General features: G+C 37.5%; 1 protein-coding gene across 1 annotated transcript in view; it reads left to right on the top strand.

Moving 5' to 3' along the window:
• Positions 1–11,607, top strand: part of LOC127438024 (contactin-associated protein-like 5) — a 63,996-nt gene that overhangs the window by 27,734 nt on the left and 24,655 nt on the right. Inside the window, exons 9-11 of the mRNA XM_051693241.1 lie at positions 4,813–4,919; positions 6,324–6,443; positions 10,945–11,145. Coding sequence (XP_051549201.1) covers positions 4,813–4,919; positions 6,324–6,443; positions 10,945–11,145 — 428 coding nt within the window. The remainder of the gene's footprint in view (positions 1–4,812; positions 4,920–6,323; positions 6,444–10,944; positions 11,146–11,607) is intronic.

Raw genomic sequence — 11,607 nt, 5'->3', positions numbered from 1 at the left:
GATAAACATGGAGGAATAAAGATGAGATAGAGTGACCGAGAGAGAAAGAGAGAGCTAGACAGGTTAGGGTAAGAGTTTTAGAGAAAACGAAAGCTAGTCAAAGGAAGGAAGGATGAAAGTAAGGAAGGATAGATGAAGGAAGGATGGATGAAAGGAAAGATAAAGGATGGAAGGATGAAAGAAAAGATGATCGAAGGATTAAAGGAAGGAAGGATGGATGGAAAATGGATGGATGAAAAAAAGTTAGAAAAGAAGGAAAGATGAATGGAAGGAAGGAAAGATTAATGGAAGGAAGGAAGGAAGGAAAGATGAATAGAAGGAAGGAAGGAAGGACAATGGATGGACAAAAGAAGGAAGAAAGGAAAGAAAGATGAATGGAAGGACGGAAAGTAAGGAGGGATGGAAGGAAATAGGGATGGACAAAAGGAAGGAAAACTGAATGGGAGGAAGGAAGGAAGCAATGCAAGATGAAAAGAAGGATAGATGGAAGGAGGGAAGGAAGGAAGAAAGGATGGATGGAAGGCAGGAGGGAAGGATGGATGGAAGAATGGATAGATGGAAGGAAGGTAGGAAGGAAGGAAATGAAGAAGGGATAAAGGATGGATGGATGGATGAAAGAATGGATGGATGGAAGGAAGGAAGGAAGGAAAGAGGGATGAATGGTAGGGAGAAAGGAAGTAAGGAAAGATGAAAGGAAGAATTGCAAGATGAAAACAAGGATAGATGGAAGGAAGGAAGGAAGAATGGATGGATGGATGGATGGATGGAAGGAAGGAAGGAAGGAAGCAAGGAAGCGATAAAGGATGGATGATGGATGGATGGAAGAATGGATGGATGGAAGGAAGAAGGCAATGAAGGAAGGAAAGATGAAAAGAAGGATGGAAGGAAGGAAATATAGATGGGCAAGAAAGAAAGAAAGAAAGAAAAAGGAGGGATGGATGGATGGATGGGAGGAAGAAAAGATCAAAGGAAAAAGGCAAGATGAAAAGAAGGATGGATGGATGAATGGAAAGAAGGATAAATGGATGGAGCGAAGAATGGAAGGAAGGAAGAAAGGAATGAAGGAAGGAATAAAGGATGGATGGATAGATGGAAGGAAGGAAGAAGGGATTGAATGAAAGAAAGACATTTGAAAAGAAGGATGGAAGGAAGGATGAAAGGAAGAAATATAGATGGATGAGAAAGAAAGAAAGAAAGAAAGAAAGAAAGAAAGAAATGAAAGAAAGATAAAAAGAACAAATGGATTGATGGACGGAAAAAATAAAAAAAATAAAATTTAAAGGAAAAAATGCTGGATGGATGGAAGTAAGAAAGAAAAGATGATAGATGGATGTAAGAAAGACAAAAAGAGAAGGAATGAAGCAAGGATGAAAGTAAGAAAGAAAGACACTTAAGGAAGGAAGAAAGTTGGCGTAAGAGCATTAGACAAAGAGAAAGCTAGAAAGAAAGAAAGTTAGCCATGTGTGGGTAAGAGTGTTATAGAATCTAGCCAGGGAAACAGAGAGAGAGAGAGAGAGAGAGGGTGAGAGATGGTAAATTCTCTCCCTGTCAATCTCGTCTCTGCGGGTCTTTCTGGCAACATATGGCACATTCTTCAATGAGCAACTGCTCAGACCTGGCACCTGGGCAAATGACTGCTGGCAGAGCCGGCGTGGGGATGAATTGTGATTTTAGCTCTGCCAACACGCTGTGAAAGGTCCAGGGGAAAACGACATTTCCAGGCATGCTTTCACGACCCACTCAGTCTGATGCATCCTTGTCAAACAATATTTGAGATGCTTTTTTGACCAACCGTCACCTCCGAATCAAAACTGGCCAAAACTGTGTTGACAAATTTAACACTGCTCAAGAAGCCGTGGTGAACCATATGGTAGTCTTAGTTAAATTGAAACATACTTGTCATGTTTAAATTTAAGGGGTCTTCTCATTAGTTAATGCCTTTTGTTGAGTAGTAGTACTCAATCTTAGCCAATTCAAAAGCCAATTTATTTAGTTCGCAAGAGCCATTATTTTAAAACACATTTTAAGACATTCATACTTTACATTGAACAGGTTTCGACACGCTTTGACTGTTAATTTCTTTATCTCTGTGTTAACGAGATTCCACTGGACAAAGTTCTCAGATAACTGGTTGTTCTAGCTTCTGACAACTGTGTGAAACTGTGCGCAAGACCTAAGTAGCACCAAGTCATAGTGATAGTTTATTTTGATAGGTCAGCAAGGAGCACCCAAAGTAGAGGCTTGGTCACATTTATCTTTGCACATCTAAATGGGAATCCATGCTATAAGGAATTTCGCCTGATGAACTTCTTGTGGCGATGGAATTTCCCAACAAGAATTTTGCGTGTGGTTCTAGTTTGGTGTACTTTGACTTGCATATTTGCGTCATTGACCAATAGGAGGTTGCTTGGTTTAGCAATGACCTCTGTGTCGGTGGTGGTACTTACATACCTACAACGAATATTCGCAATGGACAAGGAAATAATTTTTGTGGCGAGTTTCTTTATAACGTCCCTCTCCCAGAGTATAAAGTGCAGCATTGCTTGGCAAGTAGATTTTGGGGGTTTCGTACTTGCTTAACATCCGTCCATGCCTTCTTATCGACATGTCGTAATGATATGACATAAAATGCTAATGAGCACTATCATTATGGCTGTCAAGATGAAGTAAAAAACTTTGAGTACCAAGGCTGTAGAAAGTGTGTCTCTGTTTTCTATTCGGTAAAGCTTATCAGATTTAGAAAATCACGATAACCAAGGCCAGTTATGGGTTTTGGCTGTCCTCTAGAATTAGTGCCAAATTCCTGAGAAGGTGCACTCCTCCGTGATGACCTTTGATCACTATCCTAAATCATTTATGAAGAGCTAGTCTAGTGTTCTTCACCTCAGACACACATTTTTATCGCTCTATATCTTATTTTTTTTTTTTTTTTTACTTTCTTCATCTCTTTATCACTCTGTCTAACCTATAGCTAGACCCCAAGTCCCTGGCGAGGGCCAGCTGAGTTCAGTTTGATACATCCAGGAAGACAAACAGAGATTTGGAAAGCGGCCACTGGGCCAAGAAGCCATGGCTCCTGCCAACAGCCCCCCTCCCATTGCCCTGAATAGAGCCCACAGAGAGGAGGTGGTTTGTGGGCGAAAATATGTTACTATCCTCCGTGATCCAGACATGTGAATCATTTTTACCCGCATTTTCTTTTCACATATTTTTTGCGCATGCACCTGCCGTTGGCTTTGCTAAAAAATTATCACAAAGCAGTCGTTGGGCATATATGTCGAACACGTCCATATGGACTTGCGGTCAAAAGTGTATACTTTAAAAAGGTTGAATGCTCAACTGTGCATGAGATGGAACAGCACACGGAAAAACTAAGTATACCCTATAGCTTGAATGTACAGTAGGCTGAAGAATCTTAACACAGCACTTTAGATATCCCTCTGTTTCCATTTATAGTGCCTTTCTTTAAACATTTCTGTATCAAGCACATTTTTCCAAAAGAATGGCCTTTGTGCTCTTGTGCTTAACATAGCAGAAACAACACAATTAGATAAGTATTTAAACGTATTTTGTGACTTAAACTTCAGTCCAGTTTCATCTTGCAGTGTGGGATGCCCGTTAGCGCTGAGATCAGCTCATACTCGTTTAGAATCATCCTCTGTTGAGCTTCAGATCTGGCCGCAATCCCCTGGCACACAAGGCGAGATGGTTGTCATTTCTCTACTCCCTTCCCTCATCACATGCTACATGGAGAAGAGTTATTTCTGTTGAGATGGAGCCTGACAGCTGTGTTTTCGTCATCTCATTATACTGATCTTTTGTTCTCCAACTCTTCCCGCTAAATTAATCAAAGTACAGTCATGCATTGTATGGTTTTTAAAGTCCTTTTTTCCACACCTCTGCAGGTATTAATATTTGGTACAGCATTTGATTAGTTGATTCAATTATTCAATTTCATCTAGTGACAGAAACTATTACGACATTAACGCACCTTTCAGATCTGACCGTCTTTAATGTTTAGCCGGTGGAGAGGTACTTCAAAAGAGGTCGTAATTTTACAGCGAAGTACATACCCAGATGGTTTTGTTGAATTATATTTTAACAAGGGAGTACAACTGTGTTTCTGTTTTAATAAGCATTTTTACACACAGGTATTTAGCATATGTTTTGCATTAAATTGTTTCTCATTTTCAAAGCATCAGAACACTTGTTTATTGTTGTCTTTCGGAAAAAACATAAATTTCAGGGCAAGATCCTTTTTGAAGTCATTTGTTGTTGTCGTTAAGGATTCGTTTGATGTAAATTGTTTACCTGATGATTAGAGAGATCAAACTATAAATAAATGAGAAATTTAACCTGTTTACAGTTAATAAACCGAATTGCGAATGTACAAAGTCGTCAATCATTTCAACAGTCACTAATAGTCGCTATATCCCGGTTTGACAATAAAATACATCTCGCACAGAGCGCAAGAGAGAGTTCTTGACTTAACTTCATCATAATTTCAATGCTTCAGCACTTGTCTACCATTCTCATCCTTGAGAGTGCATTAAGTCTGTCGCAAAATTGATGCAGCCTTCGTGAGCTTTCAACCTTGCACATCTATTTCCTAATAGTCACTTATTGTTATTGATTGATGCCATGTCCTCACATGAAATTCTCCCAAGCACGAAATGCATTACCGATCGCTATTGTACCTTATGTCACAGTGTGTCATTTGTGTGATTTGTGTAATTTGGTAATGTATTTGCCATACCCCTGTAAGTACCGTGAAAGTTGGACGTTTGATCAGTAATCTTATTTTCCCTGTAGATGTCTTCCTAACTACTGCGAGCATGACGGGGAATGTTCTCAGTCGTGGAACACATTCTTCTGTGACTGCTCGGGAACCGGGTACACGGGAGCAACTTGTCATAACTGTGAGTTGACAAGAACAACAATGATAACAAGTAGAACACCGGCACAAACAACAATGATAATGAGAACATAGTTTATAATTTTTTTAATTAGCTACAAACTTTCTATTTTTTATTTTTATTTTTTTTTTTTTGTGATTGATAAAGAACAAGCTAGAAATCATGTATTTTGTCAGTTGTGTTTTGTTTTGTTTTTTTGTTTTTTTGTAAGCATTAGCATGTTTGTGGGAGAAAGAGAAAAGCAGAGAAATCAAGAAATACACGGTAAATAAGTGAAAAAAGAATAATGTTCAATATTTTTGTCTTCTTTAAGAGTAAAAAAGACCTTAACATCCTTAAAATGTAAAAGATCAAATTAAAAGATTCTTTTCAGAGAATATATCTTGGATTAAGTTTATTTTAATAAACTTACTTTTTAGTATACTTATTAATAAACAGTTTTAATATACTTTTAATATATTCATTATTTTTGTCTTCTTTTCCAGTAAAAAGATCTAAATATCCTTAAAACATAAAATATAAATTTAAAAGACTTCTTTTCTGAGAATATTTTAAATTAAAAAAACATACTTATTAGTATACTTATTAATAAATAATTTTAATATACTTTGTATATACTAATTATTTTTGTTATTTACCAGTAAAAAGATCTAAATATACTTATAACATAAAATATATATTTATAGATAAGACTTCTTTTCAGAGAATATATCTAGAATAAAGTTTATTTTAATAAACTTACATGTTTGTATGCTTATTTATCAATTATTTTAATGTACTTTTCATTTACTAATTATTTTTGTTTTACACTAAAAAGATCTAAACATCCTTAAAATGAAAAGATACATTTAAAAGATAAGACTTTCAGAGAATATTTAATTGTACTTTTAATACACTAATTATGTTTTACATCCTTAAAACTTAAAAGATACATTTAAAAGACTTATTTTCAGAGAATATTTTTTTTGTATATACTTATTAATAAATAAATATAGTATGATTTTGTTAATATAATTTTTATGCTGTTAATGTTAATAAACTCAAACCACTTGGGTTTGTGGTTTTTAAGCATAACTAAACTTTGCCGATGGAGTAATAAAATAAAAATGACAAAGATGCAACTTCAAGATAAGATAAAAATTAACGTCACAAAGTAGTCTTAATATCTTACACAACTGTTTTTCTAAATTAAATGTATCTTGTTTTAAGGATGTTTTGATATTTTAATGGAAAACATCAAAAATGCTGATTAAAAGTGATTTTTCTAGTGTTCATTTTGCTAAAAAAAAATCCAGAGCAAATGAAACAAACACGTATCTTCTCTACAAATGCCAAATAAGCACTTGGTTTGTTTGATGAAGCTGAACATGAACTGGTTTGACATTTTTGTTGCTGTTTTCTGGTCAGCTATCTTTGAACCCTCCTGTGAGGCCCACCGGCTCACAGGAAGTGCCTCAGGCTTTTTCTCAATCGATCCTGATGGAAGCGGACCGCTCAAATCCACCATCGTCTACTGCAACATAACCGGTAAGACCTCTGAGGGAAACAAAACATGAGCGTTAACATTAATACTGGAGGTGTGGGATAAAAATAGAGACACAAATATATGCAGGTTTTTTTTATGTTAAATTCATAAAGAATATTACGTGATGTGAATGCAGTTCCACATTCTCAGTGTTTGCTTTATAAAGTGCTGGGCTAGAACTTAAAACGATGTTCTTTTTTTTACAAATTACAATTTAAGGATCTGTTTATTTACTCCACATATTGTGCCAACCTAAGTAATTAAGTATAACTTATGTAGAACCTTTCAAAACAGTGTTTACAAAGTGCTTTATATTACACCGATCAGCCACAATATTAAAACCACCTGCCTAGTATTGTGTAGGTCCCCCTCGTGCCACCAAAACCCAAATAGCATTCTGAGATGATATTCTTCTCATCACAATTGTACAGAGCGGTTATCTGTGTTACCGTAGACTTTGTCAGTTCGAACCAGTCTGGCCATTCTCTGTTGACCTCTCTCATCAACAAGGCATTTCCATCCACAGAACTGCCACTCACTGGATGTTTTTTTTGTTTTGTTTTTGGCACCATTCGGAGTAAATTCTAGAGTCTGTTGTGTGTGAAAATACCAGGAGATCAGCAGTTACAGAAATACTCAAACCAGCCCATCTGGCACCAACAATCATCCATGTGATTATCTAATCAGCCAATTGTGTGGCAGCAGTGCAGTGCATAAAATAGTGCAGATATGGGTCAGGAGCTTCAGTTAATGTTCACCTCAACCATCAGAATAGGGAAAAAATGTTATCGCAGTGATTGGGACAGTGGCATGATTGTTGTTGCCAAATGGGCTGGTTGAGTATTTCTATAACTGCTAATCTCCTGGGATTTTCACACACAACAGTCTCTAGAATTTACTCTTTAGAATTTATTTAACAGTTCTGTGGATGGAAATGCCTTGTTGATGAGAGAGGTCAACTGGCCAGAATGGCCAGACTGGTTCGAACTGACAAAGTCTGCGGTAACTCAGATAACCGCTCTGTATAATTGTGGTGAGAAGAATATCATCTCAGAATGCTATTCTAAGATGCTGGTTGGCGCTGTTTTGGCGACACGAGGGACACCTACACAATATTAGGCAGGTGGTTTTAATGTTGTGGTTGATTGTTTGTGTTTCGGGAGTTATCGAAGGGAAGTTTAAGCCAGGGGAAATCTGTTTGAATCAACACGAAGTCGGAGTCATTAATCAGAACTTGAACTTGTCCAATCGTTGATGGATGTTGCGCTGTGTGCCAGGGCTTGCTGGGTCCCAAGATGGAGATTGACAGGCCTGCCCGGGGAACCAGGGCGGATCCATTTTGCTGGACTGTTATACATCCTGCTTTTCTCATGAAATATTACCCATCTCTTGTAAAATTGTGATAAAACGTTCCCCTCTCTCTTGCACACATATTCACTGGTACAGCATCCACTAGAATTGAGTCCCATTGATTTGGCCAACCGCAATTAGAAATGCCGCAGGAAATGTAAATTACTATAAGGTCTGGCACAAACAGGCTTAAGTGCCAGCTGGCTGGGTAAACACAACCTCCCTGGTGCAGTGTTTGCAGGATAAAGGAGAGCTGACGTCAGAGTTGTCACGAAGATTGGCCTTAACGCGGGAAGAGACTTGCCTCGCGGCTTTATTTTTAAAGCTAATTGAAGTCGTGCTCTCACTCATTTGTGTTTGTGTATGCTATTATCTGGATTACCACACAGAGGTGTGGGTTCTGCTTTTGCACTTTGAATTTAGTAAAAAATCGACTTTGAAACTGACAGTACAGATAAAAAACAAGCTAGGCTGTGATTGAAAAGGAATAATGTAGCATACTGTGTAGTATATACTGCATGATGCCTACTATTTCCAAAAAATAAAATATTGTTATATTAAACGGAGTATGTAACTATTAATGTTTCAAACAGTAGTATGCTGACCACATGACCACACTTCATGTTCAATTCAGTGAGTGTCTTCAAGTTACCATCTCAGAAAAAATCAGTTATTTTGCATTTTTGATGCAGTTTTTTGTGTAAAACATTTTTACAAATGTACACTCATTCCAGTATTTCAATCAGACAAAAAATTGTGATGCACAATGTACATGCTGTATACTACATTCTTTCAAAAATATTAGTATGTTGTTAAAAGTAGTATGCAATTCCCATATGACATATCAATTGACTGATGTGCATTACTAACTATACATGCTGCGTACTACTTTCTTTCAAATATGGTAGTATGTAGTAAAAAGTAGTATGCCATTCCAATATGACATATCCATTGACTCATGTGCTTTACTGTGCACAGTATACATGCTGCTGTCAAGAACAAGAGAGGCTCAGGACCCAAACGCAGAGTTTAAATAATTTAATTTATTAATACAAATGTGACGAGGAGGAGGGCGCAAATCGGCTGCATTTATCCCTCTCCTCGGCTGATAAGCCCAATTGTGGGCCGGGTGTGCCTAGGCACGGCCTGGCCCCACCCTCCTCCTCGTCACAACAAACAAAAAGGGCAAAAATCAAACCAAAACTCCCACAAGGGTGAAAAACAACAAAGGAAGTAATCCGGGCTGGGGAAGAAGGTAAATGGGACACAGGACCGACCGGACCGAATAGGAACATGGTAGGGGAACAGGACCGACAAGGAACGTGATCAAAAACACATACAGGACCGACTAGATCACAAGATGAACTGGCACTGGACAGCACACACAAGGAGACTAAAATAGGGAGAGAAATCAAACGGGTTAAAAATTCCGGGACATCCCTGGAAAAGATGGTGCTGGATGGCAGTATATGCTGCTCCAAAATTTTTACATATCTGTCTGCATTAATGGTGCCCTCACAGATGTGCAAGTTACCCATGCCATGGGCACTGACACACCCCTGGCCCATACAGACACTGGCTTTTGGACCTGACGCTGATAATAGCTTGGATGGTCCTTTTCCTCTTTGCCCCGGAGAACACAATGGCTGTGCTTTTCAAAAACTATTTGAAATGTGGACTCATCGGCTAAAAAATCATGGTTCCACTGTTCTACTTTTCATCTAAGATGAGGCCAAGTCCAGAGAAGTCAGCAGCACTTCTGGACAGTGTTGATGTATGGCTTCTGCTTTGCATAGGAAAGTCTTAACTTGCATCTGTGGATGCAGCGGCAAGTGGTGTTGACTAACAAAGGTTTACTAAAGTAATCCCAAGCCCATGTTCATGATATCCCTCAGATGAATGATGTCTTTTAAGACAGTGATGTCTGAGGGCTCAGAGATCACGCGCATTCAGAAGTGGTTTTCGTCTTGCCCTTTATACACTGAAGTTTGACCAGATTCCTTGAATCTTTTAACTATATTGTGCACTGTAGAGGGTGAAATGCCCCAATTCCTTCCAATTTGTCTTTGGGGAACATTGTTCTCAAAGTGCTGGATTATTTGCTGAAGCATCAGTTGGCAAATTGACAAGTCTTGAATGATTCTTGCTCTTGATTGTCTAGGCTGTTTTTGGAGCCTCCTTATATACTATGACACGATTGCTTCACCTGTTTAAAACCTCCTGTTTCACATTGCCTTGTTATTTTAACTCGTCAAATTGTTATTAGTCTTAAATTGCCCCTGTCTCAACTTTTTTGGAGCGTATTGCAATCATCTGATTTGAAATGACTGTACATTAAAATAATAATAATAATAATAATAATAATAAAGAAATTCACAAGGTAAAACATCATATAATGTGTAGTTGTAGAGTTTTCAATTTAGCAAAGGGTAAATATATTATTTACAAATTACTCCTTTTTGTTTTTATTAGCATTTTTCATACTGTCCCAACTTTTTTGGAATTGGGGTTGTAGTACTTTATAGTAAAAAGTAGTAATAGTAGTAAAAAATAGTATGCCATTCCAATACAACACACCCATTGATTGATGTGCAACTGTGCACAGTAAACATGCTGCATACTTCTTTTAAATATAGTAGTATTTAGTTAAAAGTAGTAATGGTAGTAAAAAGTAGCTAGTATGCCATTCCAATATGACATGTCCTGATGTGCGTCATGCACAGTATACATGGTGCATATTACTGTCTTTCAAATATATTAGTAAGTAGTGAAAAGTAGTAATAGTAGTAGAAGTAGTTTGCCATTCCAAGATGACACATCCATTGACTGATGAGCTTTACTGTGCACAGAATACTGTACATGCTGCTTGCTTACTGTCTTTCAGATAGAGTAGTATTTAGTTACAGTAGTACAAATTTGTATGCTCTTCCACTATGACAAATCCATTAACTGATGTGCATGGTAAATTTATAGCAGTTTGGATATGTTGTAAATTCAGTTAAGTTGTCACCTTTTTGGTGTAATACTGCCTGGAAGTAATATCCCTTTGTTGATAGTCCATACACTTAAAATTAGGTGACATCTCATTGTAATTACATTTCAAATTAGTTGCAGCTAAAAGCATGAGTGTATTTGTGTGTGTGTTTTCACCAGAGGTTAAGGTTTGGACCATAGTGACCCATAACAGCACAGAGATGGTGAGAGTTCAAGGGTCATCCCTTCAGAAGCCTCATGTGATGAGGTTTAACTACAGCGCGTCTCTGGAACAACTGCGGACACTTGTGGGCAGATCTGAACAGTGTCAACAGGAAGTGCTTTATCTCTGCAGGAAGTCCCGCCTCTTCAACACATGGGGTGGGTATTATACAGTCTTTGAATGTCAACTAGTTTTTTTATGCATCTCGTTTGTATTTACTCTGACACCTAGGGGCCTGGATGCAGCATTATTAAAACACTATCATTTGCAGTTACCAATGCCGTTGTAGAAATGTACTACACACAGTTAGCCATGATTCAATTAATCCATGAATGAAAGTGTCCAATAACAGGACGGTTACTGAAATTAAGCAAGTCATATTCAGCTGGTCATGTGATCATAACATTTCAGCCCCCATGGGAAGACCCTCTCCATGTAGAATAAAACAGCTTTCATAAGGTTACTGAAATGGCTGGAGTCTTCAGCTCATGATTTTATATTTACATTATGTTTCAAAATTACAATTAATTTCTTTAGGAGTAAAACTATTTAAAATTAGGATTACTGAGTGCACCTTTAAACTAGTTAAATTATTAAATTAAATTACTGTTAAAGTAGTG

The sequence above is a fragment of the Myxocyprinus asiaticus genome, chromosome 49, assembly GCF_019703515.2.
Source record: "Myxocyprinus asiaticus isolate MX2 ecotype Aquarium Trade chromosome 49, UBuf_Myxa_2, whole genome shotgun sequence".
In the NCBI taxonomy this organism is placed as follows: Eukaryota; Metazoa; Chordata; class Actinopteri; order Cypriniformes; family Catostomidae; genus Myxocyprinus; species Myxocyprinus asiaticus.
The sequence above is the reverse complement of the archived record's forward strand: the minus strand, read 5'-3'. Positions and strand labels throughout refer to the sequence as shown.